Source organism: Tetrao urogallus (genome assembly GCF_951394365.1).
Source record: "Tetrao urogallus genome assembly, chromosome: 25".
NCBI lineage: Eukaryota > Metazoa > Chordata > Aves > Galliformes > Phasianidae > Tetrao > Tetrao urogallus.
The window spans coordinates 4,524,177-4,545,947 of NC_136838.1; the positions used below are offsets into that span (position 1 = coordinate 4,524,177).

At 46.3% G+C, this 21,771-nt stretch overlaps 3 protein-coding genes across 5 annotated transcripts in view; all 3 read right to left on the reverse strand.

The window, feature by feature from the left end:
- The window catches only part of INSR (insulin receptor), a gene marked incomplete at its 5' end in the record, with an annotated part of 34,639 nt that extends 34,348 nt beyond the window's left edge, over nt 1-291 (reverse strand). The window contains one exon of one of the 2 annotated variants that reach the window (XM_079546716.1): nt 216-291. In XM_079546716.1, coding sequence (XP_079402842.1) covers nt 216-291 — 76 coding nt within the window. Of the gene's footprint in view, nt 1-26 lie in introns of both variants that reach the window. The other variant, XM_079546715.1, reaches the window with a different exon arrangement.
- A 5,974-nt stretch (nt 292-6,265) lies between these two features.
- Nucleotides 6,266-10,002, reverse strand: USE1 (unconventional SNARE in the ER 1; the record flags this gene model as incomplete). Of its 2 annotated transcripts, XM_079546854.1 has the most annotated exons (8): nt 6,266-6,448; nt 6,903-7,065; nt 7,253-7,283; nt 8,004-8,022; nt 8,293-8,445; nt 8,802-8,880; nt 9,645-9,694; nt 9,901-10,002. In XM_079546854.1, 8 exons carry the CDS (start codon nt 10,000-10,002, stop codon nt 6,266-6,268), a joined length of 780 nt encoding a protein of 259 aa, XP_079402980.1. The 2 variants fall into 2 exon arrangements, with proteins under 2 accessions (XP_079402980.1, XP_079402981.1); XM_079546855.1 differs by lacking the exon at nt 8,004-8,022 and having other exon boundaries at nt 8,298-8,445.
- Nucleotides 10,003-10,826: 824 nt separating this feature from the next.
- The window catches only part of MYO9B (myosin IXB), a gene marked incomplete at both ends in the record, with an annotated part of 30,869 nt that continues 19,924 nt past the window's right edge, over nt 10,827-21,771 (reverse strand). The window contains 19 exons of the mRNA XM_079546803.1: nt 10,827-11,272; nt 11,414-11,541; nt 11,801-11,940; nt 12,407-12,454; nt 12,922-13,045; nt 13,189-13,320; nt 14,023-14,128; nt 14,726-14,854; nt 15,135-15,327; nt 15,789-15,859; nt 16,260-16,371; nt 16,816-16,857; nt 17,348-17,524; nt 18,026-18,124; nt 18,602-18,792; nt 18,913-19,073; nt 19,736-19,863; nt 20,218-20,281; nt 20,791-21,726. Coding sequence (XP_079402929.1) covers nt 10,827-11,272; nt 11,414-11,541; nt 11,801-11,940; nt 12,407-12,454; nt 12,922-13,045; nt 13,189-13,320; nt 14,023-14,128; nt 14,726-14,854; nt 15,135-15,327; nt 15,789-15,859; nt 16,260-16,371; nt 16,816-16,857; nt 17,348-17,524; nt 18,026-18,124; nt 18,602-18,792; nt 18,913-19,073; nt 19,736-19,863; nt 20,218-20,281; nt 20,791-21,726 — 3,427 coding nt within the window. The remainder of the gene's footprint in view (nt 11,273-11,413; nt 11,542-11,800; nt 11,941-12,406; nt 12,455-12,921; nt 13,046-13,188; nt 13,321-14,022; nt 14,129-14,725; nt 14,855-15,134; nt 15,328-15,788; nt 15,860-16,259; nt 16,372-16,815; nt 16,858-17,347; nt 17,525-18,025; nt 18,125-18,601; nt 18,793-18,912; nt 19,074-19,735; nt 19,864-20,217; nt 20,282-20,790; nt 21,727-21,771) is intronic.

Below are 21,771 nucleotides of genomic sequence, written 5' to 3' on the forward strand. Positions count from 1 at the left end.
CACCCGAGCCTCCCCCCTTCTCCGCCCCCCGCGGGAGCGCTCCGGGCCCCGCCGCCCCGCGCTGGAGGCCGCGCCGCCCGCCGCGAGGCCCGGCCCTGCCCCGCCGCGCAGAGGTTCAAAGGGTAGCGCTGCGGGGCCGCCTCTCCCCTCGCGGTGCGGGGCCGCAGCTCGGCTCCCCGCCGCCCCGCCGCCCCCCGCTCCCCGCCCGCACTCACTCTCCGCGCGGCCGCCGCAGGCCGCCAACACCGCGGCCACCGCCACGGCCGCCGCCGCCGCCGCTCTCGCTCCCATGGCCGTCGCTGCAGCCGCTCGGCGCGTCCCGGCGGGGGCGAATCAGAGGCCGCGGGGCGGGCGCGGGGGCCGGGCCCGGCTTCGGCTTCGCATCGTCGGAAAGAGCCCCGCGGAACGGCCGCGGTCCCCGCTGCGGAGCCCGGCCCGGCTCGGGACGCGGCTCTCGGCCCCTCCAGCGCAGGCCGGGCGGGCGGCCGCCTCCTGCCCAGTAAACAAGGGGCTGCCCCCGTCAGCTGCGAGCGGGCGGCGGCAAGAGGCGGCGCGGAGCCGGGAGGGACGGGACGGGGGAGGAGCGCGGCGGCGGCAGCGGCTTCCACCTGCCGGGCCGGGGCGCTGCGCTGAGGGCGGGGGCGGCCGCGGGCGGAGCGGAGCGGAGCGGAGAGCGGCCCTGAGCGCGGCCCGGTGCCGTTCGCTCCCGGTGCCGCTCTGTTGGCCGCCGAGCAGCCGCGCGCAGCCCGGCCCGCCCTGTTCCCACGCAGGGACGCGGCGTTTGAAGCCCTTTTCCCTCCTCTTTTAATCGCCGTTGAATGCGCCGTTGAATGAAGCCATTACCGGACATTTCCTGGCAATTTGCAGTCATTTTATCACGCGTTTGCAGTCCCGTTTCTGCAAGACGTGGAGCTACGTAAACTGCGGGAATAAAACCTTTCTAATTCAGCCCTGCTCGGTAAAGAGGTTCTACCAAATCTTTGCCCTCCATCAGCTCTGCACAGCTCTCCCCATGCAGCAGCAGGCAGCCCCAGCGCTGCGCAGGCACTGAGCTGCATTAAGAGAGGTTGCACCGTTGTAAATATCTGTGCCATCTCTCTGTATGAAGGGAGCCATGGGGTGTCCCATAGTTGCGAATGGCGGGAGGAGCGGCCAATGAACCCACAGCTGTTCTGGGGGAGCTCGCTGTGACCCTCTGTGTTTCCCAGTTGAGGACGGGGCCTGATTCAAAGTCACCTGTGCGCAAACAAGATCGGCTGTGGTCGCTGGGCAGCAATGGCCGCTTCTACCCTTTGCAAAGCACTGGAATGTTGAGATGAAGGGCCCTGTGTGAGCAGCACTGCTTTCCTTTGTGATCATTGCAGCAGGACGGAGGTGTGTCAGAGCTGCTGCTGTGGGATCAATGCTCCCCCCAGCTCTGTTCTGGCTGGCATTTGCTCAGATTCTATTTACAACCCACAGGAGTGTGGGAGACTCAGAATCCGCTCACTTCAGGACACTGCAGGAAGTGAGGGCAGAAGGAATGGGAAGGGGCAGCAAAACCGCGCTCTGTGCTTGCAGCTCAGCCTGCCTCGTATCAGAGCCTTTGCACAAAGCAGAAAGAGCCACACGTCATCCCCAGAGCTGCGTGGAATTCGGAATGTGACTGTAATAGCAACCTGCTTCTGCTTACTCACGTTCTCATTGCTTTCCATGTGATAATAATATCATCTTACAGATTTGCAAGGAGGATTAAAGGCTACAGCTCTATTCTCTTTCACTAAAATACTATTTTTAGTTTCTAATTACTGATCAGGAACATCGGTGTGCAACCTTTCCCATGTGGTCGCTGCTCTGAATCCATCGTGCTTTTGCCATCACGTAACCCAGCAGCAGCACTGTGGGCTCCAGGAAGGGAACCCAGCACCAGTGTGCTCCTGGTCCTATTCCCAATTGCTGCACTTTGTGCTCTCCTCTCATTTCCAATTTAAGAAACACTGCTAAACCCATTAGTCTGATCTATGTCTGATCTATCGAGTACAACTCCTTTCTTAAGCATTAACCATTCTCCCCATGTACGTTTTATGGTTTCTTAGGAGCAGGTTCTGGTTGCTGAGGTGAAGAGTTACCCCATGGAGCTCAGGAGGAGACGGTTCTGCTTGGAATAAAGCACAGGTTGCCTTATTTTTATTGAGTCAAAGCTCCATCCAGGCTCACAAGTTGCCCGGTGTGCAGCACACGTTTTCCATCTTCCTGTCCTTTGGGGATGCGGACGAGTTTCTGCTGCAGCCAACAACGGCTCAGCATGAGCATGGCTGGCAGGATGCGGCCAGAAGGTTCCAGAACGGGCTGCTCAGCGAGGCCTAGCACTGAGCACAGCACAGCCGGCCTTGGGAAATGTATCTCATCCTGTTTGGAGTCACGTAGAACTATTGCCAGATCTCCCAATATAAAATATTTCACGTCACAGTGACCGAATTCCTCTCTTACCCTTCCTTCCGTCCGCACCAAATCCGATAAGCGAGCGCTGTCTTCCCAAAGCAGAGCTCTGACGGCCCGCTCGCCTTCCGTGCTGAGGGCAGAAGCCTCAGCCTCCTGCTGCTGAAACAGGAAACACTGACAGATCCTTCCAGATAATTCCATTGTTACGTGAGCAAATACAGCCTTTGCTTGAGGTGAAAATGGCAGAGGGCATCTCTGCCACACGGCTCCAAAGCCGGCGGGGATGAGCGCAGGAAATGGCAGCGCTGCCCATTTCAGCTTTTGTCCTGGCTGATGTTTGGGCGTCACAGAGGCAGACACAACGTTAGACTTCGTGCTTCCCATTCCTTACAACTTCTTTGTTTCAATTCGGCACTGACCTCCTCAGCTAGAGTACTGACATTTCTCCCGCTGGGTACAACCCCAGGTCACCGCGTTCCATGCACAGCCCACAGCCCACCCTGTATCCCAGCCCCATCGCTGCCCCCAGCCCTGCAGCTCTCGCAGAGCTCAGCTCCCACCCCAGGCCCGCTGTGCCCCGCAGCTGCCAGCCGTGCAGCTCTGTATCAGCAGCCACGTGCAAATCAGTGGCTGCAGCCACGTCACTCTCCAATACGTCATATGCACACACTGTGCCCCAGGCAACCAACTGGCTGTGCCAGTTCTCATCTGCAGTTTGTGCTGTTTTTTTTTTTATAATTAATTAACGCATATTTTTCGCTAATCCAGGGTCAGAATTGGAGGCACAGCCCCTCAGAGCAGCATAGCAGTGCTCAGCAGACCATAACCCTGTGCTCCACGCTGCTTTATCTCATGTTTTGCTTTTTGGACAGCACAGAACTCCTAGTTCCCACTTTGATAAGCAGTTTGTTCCGTCGCTAGGAGACACACCCTTTCTTTGTAAATGTTACAAATCAAGCATATCGAATCCATTATTCACTAGCTGCTGCAGCTTCCCACTTCCATCTATTAAGAGACAGCGATGGTGCCAGAAATGTCACAGTGGTCTCATGTGACAGGTGGCGTTGATTTATCTTCCATGGTTTGTAATGCTGCTCTTGGTCAATGGGAACAAGCAGCACAGCTCAGCACAGCGACCTGCGGCGAGGAGGAGCAGCCGGCACCGCGCTCCGGGCTGGGAATGGCATCAGCACCCTGCAGAGGGCTTTGATTGCTATTTTCTGCTCCTATCTGCTGTATTATTATGGTCGACGTTTCTTTTGTGCTTGTCACTGTGTAAGACTTTGATTCTGAGGTTTCATTCCAGGTTTATGATGGAGTCAATGAGAAGGGAGGCAGAGCAGCACGTGGTGAGCAGTGGGACGGACGTCCACCCATCCACTCCAACTGCCCTACAAAAAACACGACGCATGGGGTGTGAGAGCCGCCACACAGCCGGGCAGATGTGCTCAGGCCACCCGCAGTCTCTGCCGTGTGAGGCTCAGGAAAGCTGCATTCACCCTCCTGCTGTGGCTTAGGTCTCTGACAGCACCAGTATTAGCAGTAGTGGTACCATTTTTACTTGCTGCCTGCGGATCAGGGCCCAGCCTGTGTCTGATAAACAGCTCCCCATGTCGATTTCCCAAGCTTTGGGAAAGTTAAGCAATTCTCACTTGACCACGTTTGCAGAATGCCACTTCTATACATAAGGAAACACATCAGAGCCCCACAGCACAACATGGGGCCGAGGCCTGCAGTCACTGAGCGCACCACCAGCGTGACCTCAGTCAGAAATAAGGGCTGTCCGTCCATGACACCACAGAGCATTCTGTGACTGCTGATCCTGAATAACCCCTGCACTGACCTGCAAAGCGTCTCTGAACACTATAATTACTAAAGGAACCCCAGAAAAGCAAAGACTGCAACTTCTATTGACAAAGCACTTATGGTGTGTAGGGAAACCGCTGCCCACAGGGGCAATTAATCCATTTGGTTCATCAGTGCAGAGGGTGACATTGCTCCGTGGGGCCCTGCTGTGTGTGACAGCACTGCAGGTGGCAGAAGGGATGGGCTTCAATCTCATCTGTCACTTCATCCTTCCAAACAACGCACCCACAAGATGTCAGCGCTGTGAAGCTCAATAGCAATTGATGGGGATTTGGAGGACTGAACGTTTCTGGAGGGCAGGCTGCCACTTCCCTTCCAGGGCTTTTCAACAGAACTCATTTAGAAGTGCCAAAAAGTTACAGCCAACGCACGGCTGATGGTAACGCAGTGCACCAGAGCTTCTGCAAGCTGTATTCAAAACAACAGTGTATTCTGAGTATGGAAGGGGAAAATGTGATAGACAATGAGGAAGTGTTAACGTTGTAACATCCCACAACCACACAACAAATTCCAGCACTGCACTCTGCTCTAAAAGAAATGCTCAGCTCTGAAATCCCCGCGGGGAAAGCAGCAAACAGTTTGGATTCAAACACTGGTGACACTGCAGCCACTGCTGGAGCACAGGGAGGAGTCCAGCAGCACAGCTCCGCTTCTGGAAATGCAGCTACGTCACAACGACGCGTTTTTATTCAGTTGGGAGATTCTGTAAACGACACAGGCGTTCTGACGGAGCTGCTCCGTTGGGATGGATTGGGAAATGAGCTCCATTTTCGCGAGCACACAACCGCTGTCAGTCTTTGCCCCCTCACCTCCCCTCCGCTGGGATCCACACACAGCTGAAAGATCCCCACCTCGCGGCCCCAAGGAGCAAATGGCGAAAAGCGCAGCAGCCACGGGCGGCTCTTCAGCTCCTCCACGTGCAGCACGGCAACAGCCACAGCTTCAGAGCAACTCCACAAAGCACAGCACAGGTGCAGAAGGGCTCCAGCTGAATCACGAGCCCCAGAGAATGGCTATGAGACTCTTACCACCAACCTCGCTTTATTGCGGCTATTTTCTTCCAGCTGTAACAGTTTAAGAAGTTTTCTCCAGTTTTATCACAGTTATCTCTTAGGAATCCCAATCAGACAAGGAAACTCCTGACCACAGAATTTGTCCCAGGAGGGAATGGCTGATTTCTTTTTCCCACCCTCTTCCCATTTCTGTCCTGAAAACAGCAGCTTCCTTGGAATATTTGTGCAGGTGAGGTCTGTGTGCACGGAGTGCACGATGTGTGCAGTCCAAACTGCCACTGCATTTTCTTACGCAAGAGCAAAACATAACCGACAATAAGTGACAACAGCAGTGCATCGAAGAGGGAAGCAACCAACTTCAGCCCCCCCACAGCAACACTAAACTGAAGAAGTCTGCAAACACAAGCATTCCTATGAGCAGAGGGTGAGCCTGAGAATAATTTTACCTGTCTGCCTCTGAATCCAAGCCAGGATAGCAAGTCAATAGCAGCGTTCTTTTCCTACACCCTACAGCTGTGTATGTACACAACCTTGTAATTAAATATCCTGTTGGCAGCAAGATCTAGCACAGCACAGTAAAGCTGTTAAAGAAAAAAAATTAAGACTTCAACGGAGCGTTATTTATGTCCTTATTGAGTAATGCCTTTCAGAAGTTGTAACACTTGCCACAACCACATTAAAACCAGAGGACTGTATCTGCTAAGGAATTTTTTAGGAGCTCAGTATGAACTGCTATCTTTAACCCTGTTCTTCCCTCAATAGGCAACGATTTTAACTTGGGAAAAACACATAACAAAGTACCCAAAATGCTCTCCATGAAACCTGTCATGGAATTCATCAACTGCACAGAAAAGGTGGGAGGGGAGGCCATGGACAGCCTCCTCCAGGACACCACAGGTGGCAAGAATTATTACTGATACGTAACACACCAGCTGAGTCTTCTGACTCGTGGCAGTTAAAAAAAATCATTTTAGTTTGGGGAAAATTCTGATAAAGAGAATCATACCGATGAATATAAAACAAACAACAATTAACATGATCCATAACAGCCAGTTGACCGATTTCTTCGCATGCTGTTCAAGGCGGTCAGATTCATCCTTCAGCTTCTCAAAGTTCTGGTCTGCCATCCGGAGAGAGTGGGACAGCGTCTGGGGGCACAGAGCACAGCATCAGCAGGGGTGCACGGAGGATAAAATGTGCTCAACCTGCCCAGGACTGAGAGCAAACACTGCTGACAGCCTGAGCAGGAAGGACTCTCTTATCCCGTGAGGATGAGGCACCACCTGTAAGTCAGTTGTGAAAACCAAGGTCTGAACAAGTAGATTTGGTTTAAAAAGTTCCAGTCGTCAAAGTGAAATACCAGCAGTTCCAAACATCATTTAAGACAGAACTTTCAGCTTCAGGAATTCTGATTTGAAAGTTCTCATCACCAATTTTTCCAACAGAGAAAAGCTTTACAGTTGAACTGCAGAGGCAGACAGGCGCTGCCTGCAAACTTCCCTCATTCTAATCTCATCTGGAAGTTACAGCTTTTGTTTTTAACACATTAGCAATTTCACCTCCTGGGATTGCAAACTGAGGAGTTGAGCACTGTCATACTACCTGGTTGTCTTGTTTTATCACATTCTGTGCAGCCAAAGTGTTGTTTTTGAGACTGCGAGCCAAACTCAGCATTTCCTCCGCTAACTTTTCCTGCATGTCTTGATGGTGCTGTAACACAGCATCCAGCTCCACTGCTGACTGCTTCTCATCAGATGCAAGGCCTCTGCAAGGACACGAGGGAAAAAGAATTGGGATTTGTACTTACCAGTTGATCTCCCAGTGGTTCCCCAGACTGCGCAACCCTGATAAAACAACGCGCACTTCACCCAAATGGAAATGTCTCTGATTTAAGGTCATTGGGAAAGTAGGTCCCAAAGCATGGAGCATCCAAATAAGAAATTTGGACTTACTTCCGCTTCCTTATGTTCAGCTCCTCAGAATCTGGAAAAAAAGAATGTGTGTTTTAGTGTATTACACAATGCCATGCAATCACAGGCTGAAAAAACAAGTTCTGTGCAAGATTTTCTTTCCCCAACATGTAATCCCAGTTGGCCTTTTACACCAGGAATATGGATTTCAAATGTCTACCTCTCTTCTACCAGGAAAAGACAGTACATAACATCATACATTTGATTGAGAGGAAAAGCTGAGATGAATCACATCCCTGAGGGCAGCTCAGCCCACGGGCTTTGTGTTCTCTTTCAGGACACGTCAGATTGGCCTCGCTCCAGCCACTGTTACAGTAGCTATGGAAACCACAAATTAATTCCTACCAGTTCCCTACATGAATAACACAGCTGTATATTTAAGAGAAGTTGAATAACACCTCCTCTGAGCTCCTAAGATCACGTGGTTTGCTCACAGCAGAAGAGAACATCAGCAGTGACAAACACAAACTGTCCTTGCTAATGCTATAACTGAAACACCTGTTTTTGTATGAATTCTAGAGAAACAGGTTCCTGCAAGTCTCTTCTGCTGCACAGGTAACAGTGCCTATGCTCTCAGCTATTCAGTGTTTGTTTTTTTAAATCTTGTATCTTAACAAGAAGTGGGTCAGTAATTTAAAAGTACGCTCTGGTCAGCCTCTAACACCTGGCCTTCCTCTTTCTTTACCCGTAAAACTCAGTCAATTACAGTTACAGAAAATGAGATTAAACTTACCACTGATAGCCAAGGGATCCTGGGAGTCAGGAAGAGAAACAAAACAGAAGATTACACATGGCCAGTGAAAAGGCTCATGAGGTACAACCATATAGAATCACAGAACCAAAGTCCTCCACGCACAGTAATGGCACCTGTGCCCAGTATTTAGATTATCTATGGCAAAACTAAAAAGGTGACTCCACCCCCAGCCTGGGACATATCTGAGGCACAGCCACCAAAGGCAACCAAATGTCATAAGAAACCACCTACAAGTTAAAAGTAAAGAAGCAGCAGCACCAAAACATACTGTACCAAGCAGCTCACTCCTCATCTTGCCTGTGCAACGAGCCTTTGTCTGCAGATGAACTGTTTTGGTAGCTGGGGTTCTCTCTTTCATTGTAGTAGGGGTACGTCCAGGGGCTAAGAACTGATTCGCCAGGGCCTTTTCAGTTGATGAAGGCTGTAAGAAAGAAGAAACAACGAGAAAGAGTCACAAACAGCGTTCTGCAGCTAAGGCCACCTGGATGTATGAGCTACAAGGATTTGGGGAGCACTTCCCCAGTTGCTGGAACAGTTGTGGAATTTTGCAAACTCTACAGTTTGGAAAAGGAAGAAAGAAATTTCAGACTTCGCACAATAGCCTCCTTCAACAAAATACAATATATTTATTTACTATTGTTAAAATCTTATCAGGCAATCCTTGACAAGTGTTATTGTGAGATGTAAGATAAATTCTCCTTGTTGCCTTGTTCCTACGCTTGCTTTTAAGTGGAGAATACTTCTTAAGTCTTTCCAAGGTAAACTAATATGTCTTACCAATTTTTCAGCTTCTAGAAGTCCCTTCAGAAAGTCTACTTTACGTGTGTATTCATTGAGCAGTTCTGGGGCAGGCTTGCTATTGGAATTGGAAAAACAACAAACAAAGCCATGTGAAAACCAGTAAACAGCACCATCTTCTATTGTTTAGAAAACTTTTCATATCAAATTAAACAATGGGGGCTTTTTCAAGACAGAAATAGCCTCAAGTTGGGAGCATACCTGCAGCCCCCTTAAGCCACCTTGCCGAGGCAACTGTGGATGCAGCAGCTCAGGGCACAGCCAACCAGAGGAGCACTGTGCAGAGCCTGACAAGGAGAATGAAGCATTTGTGTGACCACGGCCGCACAATTCCCTCACGCACCTGGGCCAGGGCAACCCCAGACATGGGAACAGAGTGGAGAAGAACATTGACAGCAGCCCTACCAGGAAGGAGTTAGAGGTCCTGGTAGAAGAAAAACTGAACACGAATCAGCAGTGGATGCTCACAGCCTGGAGGGCCAACGGCACCTTGGGCCGCGTCAATGGGGGATGGGAGGGGAGGCACAGGGCACGGAGGGGATTTTCCCCCACTGCTCTGCCCCTGAAGCCCCATTTGGAGGACTGCATTCAGAACAGGAAAGACGTGGAACTTCTGGAATGGGTCCATAGGAGGACCACGCTGATACTCAGCACAAAGAATGGTGAGGGAACTAAGGGCTTTCAGCTTGGCGCAGGCAGGCAGTGACAGCGCAGGGGGAATGGTTTTAAAACCATTAAAACTCCAGGATGACGGGGAGGTTTTTCACCCCACGACGTGATTCCCAGCTGCTCCGCTCGCCTGCCGCACTGCAGCACCCTCACCTGGACTGCTTCTTCAGCTCCCGCAGCATGTCCTCAAGGGCGGCCACGTACTGAGGAGAGAAAGGCTTTCAGTCGTCAGCATTACGGACGGATATTAATTCCGGCAGAGGCCGCAGCACGGCTGAGGGCGCGCTCGGCTTTTAACGCTCTGACGCTGGCTGCCTCTGCTTATTTGGAGGAGCAGAATCGTGCTACTGAAGGCCGGGAGCTTTCCCGGCCAGTCCCGCCCCAACGAGAGGGCTGGGTCACGCCTCACCTTCTCCAGCCGCCACTCCTCGGGATCCCGCCGCTCCGCTGCCAGCGCCTCGCACCGGCTCAGCAGCCGCATCAGATTCAGCTCCAGCCGCGTCGCCGCCATTGCGGACAACCGGCACCGGAAGGCGCCTTAGCAGCGCTTCCGGGCGGCGCCGCCATCTTAGGGCGGGGCGCGGGCGCCATCTTAGGGCGGGGCGGGAGGCGGTGGAGGCGGCCGGGCGCTGTCGCCCCGCGGCGCTCGACGCGCGGTTTTATTTCAAAACTCCACACAACGAAGCAGCCCCGGCGCTCTTCCGTCACAGCTCTGCCACGAAACGGCGCAGGGCCCTCGAGAGGGGATTGGAGCTCAGTTCCACAGCGTGTGCACAGCTCTCCTTCAGGGCGTTGATCGGCACGCAGATGGGGGCCGAGGCAGCTCTGCACAAGCACTGTGGGAGCCGTGAATTTGCTGAGAGGGCTCCAAAATACGTCATGGTGACACTGGGGCATTTGTGCTTCCTTTGTGGAGAGAGCTTTCTCAACGCCAACAACGATTCCAGTCAGCCATTCCCTCTGCAGGCAGTGCTCACCACACAGCACTGACGCAGGCAAAAGGACGTTGATAAATGAACACAGACTTTTTTTTTTAAAAAGTGCAATGTATTAATAAACGTTTTTGTACATTTGGTCTCAGTTAAGGCTATTACAACATTAACAGTTCTGTAAACCACACAAAGTTGTCATAAAAACATAAAAAATTAAGGCAACGTACGCTGACCCAAACTCACTGTTGGTCCCATTAAAGTCCACTGTAAGGCAAATGGAAGAAGGCACGGCAGCAGAAACGGGACGTTATTTTTTACCTGTACACTCATGAATAAGTTCATAGCCTTCAAAGCCTTAAAAAACTAAAGTCAACTTCAGACAAATCCAGACAGCTTCAGTATTTCACTTGTCTGTACACGTCAGGTGGGAATAAGGGTCTGAAAACCTCCGTTTTACTTTTGCTGTTGGTTCATATTCATCCAGAAGTTCCTGAGCGTGGGCCATTGCAGACCCTTGTGCAATGTATATAGAATGGACTTTATCAGTTCGTATTGCTGGCTGCTCCCTTCGTCTCACCACGGTTTGAGACTCTTCATCAGCTGAAGCCTTGCCCTGAGATTCTGTACATTTGAAAATCCCAGGAGGAAGCTTGATGTTTGCTGTTGGCATCACCGGTGTTCGGCGGGGCACCTTAATCTTGGACAGTGTTAAAGATGATCTGCGTCTTGAAGCCAGGGATGCAGACAAAGAACCCGAAGATGTTTGCAGAAGAGAAGGCACTGTGCAAACATCTTTGGCAGGCACGTTGGAGCTCTGAGTGCAGCCTTGTACTCCAGAAATCATAATTCCTTTAAAAAAAACAACACACTGAAAGCATGCATAAAAATGTAACTTGACAGAAGCTGGTGTGACCAGGTAGCATTTGGTCACCCGGCTCTATGCAGTGAAATATGTAGAATAAAAAAAGCACACACTACCTTAATACTGACCTTCGGTATCCATCCGTCCTGTTCTCTCTTCTAGCAAGCTCTCTGTGCTTGCTGAGGTCTCAGAGTCCACATTTTCCTCATCAGAGCCTCGCTGATCAAGCTCAGGTAACCGATATGTTATGTCTTCCCTACATCAGAACAGAAAGCACTTCTGATACAACCTTAAGCAGCACATATTTCAGAGGTAAACCTTCCTGCATATAGTCATTAAATAATAATTCTCATAGTATTTTCCTCTTGTCCTGGCTTTTATGTTTTCCTTTTCACCTTCACAAAGGCCCAAAGAACATAGCTAACTAACCAGAATATAGTGCTTTGCTGTCTGTATTACCCCCAACCACAAAGGGCACAACCTACAGATGCAGGGTTTTCAAAGCTACGACTTACTTTTCTTCTTTTATTGACTGTATCCGATCAATGAGAATCTCCTTTTCTCGGTTATCAGCTTCAGAAACTTCCTCTTCTTCATGCAGAGAGCCCAGTTCTGAATTGCCACTGTCATTTCCTTTGACCTGTGGACTTTTACTCTGTAAGACAAATTTATGACTCAGTCCTAAACACCTACCCTAGCTACTAGCTGTAAGGTTGAAGACAAATGAGCAGGACAGCTGAAGGGCTCATGGATGAAGAGCTGTTAGTCATACAAGTGTTCCAAGAGATAATATATATTTTTTTCCTATTAATCTGATTTGTGGTTTTGTTACCTTTTGTGAAGCAGTTGTTTGATCTACCAGCCTCACCTTAGTTTTACTTATAAGGAACGTTAATACATACAAGTTCCACTCAATGTCTATGAAATACCAAAGCCAAGGCGAACAGGTGAAAAGCACTGCATGCAGTCAGGAGAGAAAGTTGCAACCCATACATGCAGTCTTGATTATTCAGGAGTTTTTAAAACCAACTTACAACACATTTAACAGGTTTAGTCATGCAATGGTACCATTAAAAAACCAAACCAACAACATGCATGCTGAACACAGGCAGTGTACATACCAGCATCCCCTCATACGGGGAAGAAAACCCAAGTTTTACAGGCCACAGCTAGAGAGAGATAAAGATCAAATACACTATAATACGACTTCTGATCAGACAGAGGTGGTTTTTTGTTGTTCACTTTTTTTGAAACAGTACAATTAAAAAAAAGCATATTTGTGATAACAGAACAGAGAATGTTTTTGTCCACCATCCACCTCAGGAGTGAAGGAACTCCTTTGCCATTCAACAGACTGCAATCTTAATTCTACTGATTGAATTACATGGAAATAGATTTAGATTACTGCAAGAGCAAAGCCCCACACTCCCACATCCATCATTTATGACACCCCAGCACAGCTGTGTATTTATCTCCTGCCTATTCTGCACAAACCCAAATCCCTTTTCCTCTCATCTGCTAATTGATCTTTGACTTACAGAATGAGATGGATGGGAAAAACAAGCAGGACATCCCCTCACGGAGTGAGATGCCTTCTGCTGGATGCTGAGGTTCTGTGATTTATTTCAAAACTTACCGTATTCTGCCGAAGCAATGAGAGCCGCCGGAAAGCAATGCTCTCAGCTGCTTCCAGCTGACTTATTTCATCCATCTTTATCTTGTACTTCCTTATCTGCTCCTTTATCAGCATCTCTACGCACCTGTACGAAAGGGAAAGATTTTATTGAACAATCTCATGCTATAGAAGTATGCGAGTGTTGTAAAAAAACAAAACAAAACAAACACAGCTGGCAGTACTTCCATATTTTGAAAAACTCCTTTGCAGCAGACTGCTCCAACTTACATGGTTGTTTTTGAAACATCCTTCATGCTGGTTAAAGGGTCAGAGGTATCAGGGCAACGCAAGAGGCATGGAGCAAAAACAATGGCCAAGGCATTGGGTGACATACGGTTGACATCTTCTATCAAAGCCACTCTGAAATCCAGTGTTCAGAAGAAGGAAAAAAAAAAAGTAATTGAACCTTGCTGGAATATTAATAATCTGATCAAACTTTGCCACAGTCCCCTAATACAGATACAAGGAGACCACAGAGATATGAAATGGATTTCACACCTGCCAAATACAAGAAAAAGAAACAGAAAACCACCCAGGTTAAGCTGTTAGGTACCAGTGTGAAAGTCTGGCAGGTGATTCAGTGCCTCCCCTTCAAAAATCACTTCTCCCTATGTTCAAGGGATCACAGAGAAACTCCTCAAGTTCTCTGGATGAAAGAGGCTCCCTTATCAGCATCACTGATCTCTGCTTTGAAGACCAGCACGTGTGCAAGCATTTATAATCCTTGGGCAGTCCCTACCTATTACACTAACATCCACTGTTTACTATTTACCTGTATTTACCACATTGTGCCACATTAATCCTAGTGTTCAGAAAAACCTCACCAAGTATTTCAGATCTGTTTTGTCTCCAAAGCTGTCCTTACCTGATTTGATACACCAGATGGTAGAAACAAGCAAATGTCTGATTTTAAACAACTGCCAACATCAATTCTTTCATTTCTAAACTAGCAAGTCAATCCCTACGCGGATTCTCAAGGGGCTCAAGTTATTAGGAAAGCTTCTAAGAAGGGCTCAACGAAGTTGAATGGAGTTTGGCTCCCAATGCAATAATAATTCTTACTTGACTAGATGGAAGATGAGCCGTTCCAAGGTATCATGGTTTGCCTGTGGAAGCTGCTCGAGCACACTGTAAATGGCACAGAGTTGCTCCTGTTTTTCTGGTAGTTCTGTACAAGGGAAGAAAGAAGAAGATTGTCACTGCTGTGCAGCACTAGTGGAAAGGGCCAAGCACCTTCCGATATTGTCTCAAAAGTCTTCAACAGATAAAGTTCCTAGAAGCCATGCCTCTATCTCACCAACTGTTGTAACTGAATGTTAAAGTACCCAGGTGGCATTGCAGCTACCGACTTTTTCAGATACTCTTACTAGCATCATGATCTCCAACAGTTACGGTGCCTTACTGCTACTGAAGTGAATGAATCTAAAGGAGACTTCAGCTGTCCAGATATCTAAATCCAATCCAGAACACCAAGGAGAAGAGAAATCCTACATCAAAGAAAGCATATTTGTGTGTTTGCAGTTCTTAAAGAGGGTGGTTGTATAGTGACATTCTGCTGCCAAAATAGAGGAACTCTGAAGCAAGAGGTCATATAAACTAGGAAAGTTTCCTGTAAGATGTTTTACATAAAGTTTAAAACCATTGCTATAAATTAACTAGAAGGAAGCTGTTTAGCTAACACAAGCACCTCAGAGATTGTTTTCCCAAGGAAATAGTGAGATAACAAGAAAAAGAAAACACTGCTTCAATCATTTCTATAGCCTACCTACAGCACGGAGAAAATCACTGTACTGTGCTGATGTCATCAGTGGGTCTGGCAATTCTCGTAACCACTGCTTAAGGATCCCCGTAATAGTGTGGATAGGGTAATTCTCCAGTTTCACTGAATTTGGATCTGAAAAGAAACGTTTTAATCTAATGCAGTTCATTCCTTTGATGCACACAATGCACAACTGGGTGCTAACAGAAGAAAAAAGAAAAAATCCACTGATAGGCACTTATACAGTACAAAGTAGCTTTTGTCAGCCAGCAAAAGTAATACAGATGGCATGTTGAAAATATGCCTGCTAAAATGCTGTTTTTGAAATACACGTGGCAGATGCTTTCAAACAGAAAAGAATTGAGAGGCAAACTACAATGGTGCAAGGAAGTCAAAAGGGCGGACATTGCCAGACCTGCTTGCAGCAGCTGTTTCAGCTCCTTCATACGATTTGCTGATCCTGATTTCCTGTAAATGCCTTCAGTGTAGAGGCCGTGCATCTCCACATGCTCGAGCAACTTCTCCATGACAATGGGGACGGAATTTCTCTCGCTGGTCAGGGAACTCACACACACTCCAAAGTGCCGCGGTTCTGCATCCTGTTCATTCTGGAATCGATTCAGGTCAGGCACTATCAATGTCTATTCCCAAGATAGAAAATTCTATTGCTTTCTGTTAAAACTAACCTACGAGTCCAGAAAAAAAAAGATGAATGTTTTATTCTAGCTTCCTACAAACCTTTGATCATAATGCAGATTTCCTTAGTTACAGCAGTAAAGAAATCCTGCAAAAAGCACCAAAGGAGCTTTTTAATGGTTCATCCAACGCAGCACACACACTGAAGGAGTTCCCTAATTAGCTCAAATATCACCTTTTAAGAAGAATGTTCTGTTTCTACCACTGCAGGGCCTGACTTCAATTACATGCAAACATGGAAAGGAGCATAATTCAAGTAAAGTGTATTTCAGTGTTAGAACATCTGTTCTTCATTTGTTGAGCAAAGATGACAGCATTTTGCGTACATCACCCCTGGTATCTCAGTATGGCATCCCAGATCTACAGGTCTTACCTTTTTCCCACAGGATGTACAGCTGCTCTGGATTTTGGACATGCATTTCTTATGACAAGTCAACTTGCAAACTAGAGAGAGCAACAATTGTTAAAACGTTTCAAACGATGTTAAAATACTTTGAATTTTACTGCTCACTACAGCACGTCTGGACCAGCCAGAGTTTCAAGGAATTTGCCCATTTTCATGAACCATTTAGGCTGGAAAAGACTTACAAGATCACCAAGTCCAACCATTGCCCTGAGCTACCAAGTCCCATCTCTAAACCACGTCCCGTGGTGCCATGTCCACACGCCCCTCAAACACCCCTGGAGATGGGAACCCCACCACTTCCTCGGGCATCGCATTCCAATGCTTGACCACCCTCTCTGTACAGAAACTCTTCCCAATATCCGTCTAAACCTCAACTGGTGCAACGCAAGACTGTTGATTTTGTAAGCTAAGTGGCAAGAATGAGACATTTTCACTTACCACTGCAAAGACAGGCCTTCTCCATGGGCCAGATGTACGACGAGCAGTGCTCACATGATTGCCGAATGCTCACTTGGTAGTTTGTGAATACATGACCATTGTGTTCTTCAATCTGATGGAAGACAGAGAGAAAACAATGGACTTCTCCCCACCCTCCTTAAAAAAAAAAAAAAACAAAAAAAAAACCAAAGCAAGAAACAAGAAAACCCTACACACTTATTTTGGATTTTCTACTCCTCTTTTTGTAATTACAGCTGATGGTTTTGACTTTGAAACCAAATTTCGCTCTAGCATAAGGCAGTTGTGTTTGCTGATTTATTTCCTAACTGATCTGCTACCTTGGCTCATCAGCACAATACAAACACTAGCTCTTAGTTTGCTACTAATGTTTTAACAGTTGGTTTGTTTTTAAACAGTGTCACAACTGAGAAAATCATTGAGTTCTAAAAGATGCTACAGCCATTTCAGTACAAGAATCATGCTCTTGAAACAGCGTTCTCCCTGCGTTCTCAGACTACAGCTGAGGACTGAGCAATGCAAAAAGGAAAGGACTTACTGCACGATCTTGTTTTCGCTTCTTCTTCTGGGCTTTGGTTTGCTGCAGTGAAGTGCAAAACAGGCATTAGCCTTCAAAATCCAGAAATCCCACTTTTTTTTTCCAATTCAGTTTACCAGACACTACTTCACCTCCAGACACTGGAGACGCTACACTGCAGCTTTAACTTGTATGAGGCTCACCTGAGCTCACACTGACTGCGAACCTTCTATAAACCAGTTAAGCTCCCTGCCTGATGACTAAGCAATTCCAACTCCAAAACCTTTAGAGAAAGCTTAAGTTTTCACCAAATACAATGCACAAATATTTTCAGATTCTGAGAACGTTCAGAGCAAGCTAAATAACTAATAGTTTCATACTGGTGTGTCAGCATTCAAAAATTGTTATGGGGGTGATCTGCGTAGGGAAAACATTTCCTAAATAATCAAGGATGATGCCATTGGAAAGCTTTCAGAGATAACAGCTTCCTTATTCCTAGGAGAGTAACATAGTTTAGACATCCTGCAAGCCAGTAGCAGTGTAGGTTTCATACCTTGGGCTGCTCAGATTCTTCTTTTTTTGTATATCCTCTGATGAATTCATCCAGAAGGGATTGGAAGAGATTCAAAACCAGCTTGACTTCTTTCTCTTCCCTTTTTTTGGCCAGATTTGTAACTAGAAGCTGGTAGTTTTCCACCAGATCTTTGTAGCCAACATGGATTTGCCCATTCTGAAAAGGAGGAAGAAGTACTATTGAGAAGGCAGCCTTTTTGCATATAGTTGATACAGATTTCAGGTATTTAAGTGTTGCCCACTGGTGATTAAAGCAAAATACAACAGCTCACATCAGGAAAGAAGTTACTAGAGTTCCATATTACACTCTAAAAGGGCACTTGGCTGAGACAAGCCTGAGTCAGAAAAATGTTGGAAAAGGTGTTTGGCAACTCTCCTGGTAATTAGATTCAGCAGTGTGAAGGGGCTGAAGACAGCAATATCAAGCATTTCTCGAAGCGAGTTACAGATAATGAATGAGAAGAGGGCCATGAAGCAGTCTTGTTATCAGAACCATAACGTGATTATCAAGTTTAATATTCAGCCTTGAATTCTGTGCTAAGAACTGCTGATTTGCTTTGTTAAAGAGCTGTAGTCAAACATTTAAACAGCACACTTTATTCATTTATTACCATTGGGTTGATGTGGTTTTTTTTTCACTTCACTGAGATTTACTTACAGGAGCAGAGTACATGGTCTTGATATTTCCTCTGAACTTCTCAGTGGCTTCAAAAAACAGGCATTCAACACCAGATTTCTGGGAGCGCAAGTCGTTGATCTAAAATGCAATTACATCTGTATCAGGTTTCTTTAAGGGAACATCCAACCAGTGCTAAGTTTGGTACCAGGTTGAGTCATTGAGGACCTTTCCAATTACCTAAAACGACACATTTCCTAACGCACTGTGATGACACAAAAATAGGAGTTAGAACCCTGTACTTCCTTTAAGTCTTTTTCCCCCTTTCTTTTTTTCTGGGGGAGGGGGGAAACAACTTTTGCTGCACACTGGTGCACGTTGTTTGCACACAAAGGACTAACCTGAATACCAGCTGCATTTAATGGAACACAGTGCATGAAAAACTTGAAGGAAGGAATAGGAGGGATCTTAATACAGACTCAATGCATTCCAGTTATCAAATAAATTCTCCTTTGCTTTAAATAACAACATAACCTTGCATCTAGAAGAGTTGTCTTTAAAACCCTACACAAACAATAAACACAGACCTGAATTTTATCATAGTGGAGTGAATTTTACCTTGTTTAGAAGGAACTCATCAAGATGTTTCAGTTCATTGGCATTGGCAATCTCTCGGACTATAGAAGCTCGCCAATTCTGAGATACACTGGAGATCTTGCTGATCTTAATAGTACGGTTTTTCTTTGCTTTACTGCTCTCCTTTACATGGCGCTCCCCTGCCTGGAGACGACTTGGCTGCCCAGAAGAAGCTGGGAAATAAATGAATTTGTATTCTAAAACGGGGTGACTGAATTCTGCAATATTTGTTTCCCAGCAAAACATTACAGATGTGGCATTAGCAAGATGGTGATCAAGTCATAGAAACTCACCTTCTGAAACTTTCTGTGCTCCTCCCGTTTCCGGAAACAGGAGGCACGAAGTGAGTGAGAGCCCATCGCCTTCATCAATCACATCAGGATTAAACTCCTTCGGAATTTTCTTGTCTGGCTTTTTCCCCAAAAGTCTACGCAAAGGACTTTTGAAAGCAGACCTGAACATAAAGCAGATGCAAGTTTGTCACATCCTAACTCTCTTACAAGAAAAGGCTCATAATACAACAGTTAACATCCACAGTAGGAATAATTTATACTGTGGATATTTAGTCTGTTCAACCTGCATAAAAACTGGGCAGCAGGAAAGACAGTGTGAAAGCACATTTGGGCTTTATACTTACCAGAGCACTACTTTAAACATACATAGAGACAACAAATCTCATCTCCAAGACACCATTTCTGGCTCAGGAAGTCCCTGAGCTGCAGAATGCCAAAAGCTGGGGAGTTGGCCAGAGGAAAAGCAATATACATCTACTGTGTTCTTAAGCTTTTCCCTTGCAATCTCATTCCTAAGTCAGGATGACAGTACGCTACACAGACCTTTGATCAGAGCCTCTGCATGGTTTCTTAAGTCAAAAAGAACAAAAAGCATGTGTTATGCAAGACACAGAATCTGCTCCTCAGCAGGGTCAAATATCACTCGTGTCAAACACAAAGACCAAAACAACCAGCAGCACAACCGCTCACATAGCTGAGATCGACACAAGTCTTTCCAGTCATGCATGCTCTCAAGATGTCCAATCCAAAAACCAAGGGGGTACCAAGGCTCCTTTTCTCATTTTCTAAAACCAGAGCCCCCAGTCACACAAAGAATACATACTTGGCATCTATTTGCTGGCTTGCTGGCTGCATGGAAACAACTGTATCAGAGGTAGGGAGGTCACTGGACTTCTTTTGCAAAAGGTACTTCTTGTTGCCTTTTTCTTCTTCTATTGTATCTGGTGATTGCTACAGAAGAGAGAAGTAAAAAACAACAAATTGATCATAAGAGATTCTTAACATACTTCCAAAAACTACAATGGTAAAAAAGATCAGCTCATCAAGACAAAACACTTCAGATAATAGAGATTAGCTTACTAAACCGACATTGAAGTATACTTAATTATATGATCAAGCATCCACTTGTTAAAATTTACTTTTCTAATTGTATAATATTTGCAAATGAAATTATTTTACCTGGATTTAAAGCTAAACTTCAACAGAAAGGAACTCAAACATACAGAACTATAGCCAGTTATTCACAAGTCTTCAAACTTTATAAACAAGGATAACTAAATATAAATATGCACAATAGCAAAGTACCTGACTTGTGGCAGCATGGGCCAGTGCTGAGAGATCATTTAATGAAGATGAAGTCCCCTTCTTTCTGCAATGTTACAAGATTAATTTTAGAATACACACTTTATTGAAGTCTGTAGGCTGTTAATACTTGGCATCTTTTAAATAACCCATAATAACCCAGATATCTGAGAGAGAATCCTCAAACTCTTGCCACTCACTTTGAAATGTTAAAGAAAAAAAAAAAAAGTACTGGAGAAGAAAAAAAAACCCAAAAACCCAGATGTAATAGAGGGGTGGTGCTTGCAGATTGCAGTCCCTAAAAGTTTGTTTCTAATGGATGCTACAGACAAGAAATAAACTCCAGACACTAACTGAACCTGACTCTCTCTCTCAGTTTGTCCAGGCAGACTTCTTGTCCTTCTCACTCGTACAGACTCAACTGCAGAGCACAGGACAAAAAGGCAAAAAAAAAGCAGCACTTGTTCATCACTCTATTTTCCTCCATGGACAGATGTACTGCAGCTCTCCAGCTATTCTGAAACGTTACTGGCAGGTTTTTCTGAAAAATTCAAGATATTAGGAAACTGTTCTTACTCTAGGGGGTCCTGAGGAGACTGATCTGCACGTGTTCTTCCATCCAAAGACTGGCTCAGCACATCATTCTGACCAGCATCAGACTGTCTCTTTCCTTTCCATTTTTCTCTCTTATACTTTAGTTTTCCTGGGTCATCCACATATCTCTGGATCTGGGAAGAAGTGGGACTATCCAGATCCTTGGCTTCCTTCTGAACAGGCCGTTTGTTTTTATCTCCCCAACATTCAGCTGGAGTTTGAAAGTTTCCAGTAGCAAACAACGTGTTTTCAAGATTCAGCGCAAGATTTGTTGGCCTTTCAGGACAGCTTTGGCTGACTTTCAGTTGGCTACTTTGCCTCTCTTCTGCTTTCATCACTCTATCAATAGCCTTATCTACTCTTTCAACTTCCAATGCAGGTGGTTGCTCAGGAATATAACTACCTTCTTTTATCTCACTTAGCAGTGGTGTATCTGAAATGGCCTTTCCATGATTTGCATTTTGTTCTTTCTCACTGCTTTTTTGTAGTACAGTATCTTGTGCTGTGGATTCTTTTGGCTCAGAAACATTTTCCTGGGCCTCTTCAGGACGCAGTAAAGCTGTTTCTTCAAAGGAAAACTGGACATGCTTATTCTGTAGCTCATTATGTTCCAGCCCCCTCTGCCGGCGAAATTCACGTTTCTCCCTGCTGCTCGTCACTTTCTCAGAGCCCTCTATCACGTTCTTCTGAGGTAACGCGGCCCTTTCAGATGAGCCCAGGTTTTCAGCTTGCTCAGTTGGAACTTCATCTTTTCCCTCAACAACTTGATCCAGCTCTGACTCGTGTTTCACAGGCAATTGATCCGTTGTTGGTTCATTGCCCTCATCCTTCCTCATATCAGTCTCTCTGTCTTGAGCTTCTTGCATTTTCCTCTGCTCTTCTTCAGCTTTCTGCTTTTCCATAACCATTTTCTGAAATCTGTTATGAAGAAAATAATGTATTTAATGCACAGTGGTCATGAAA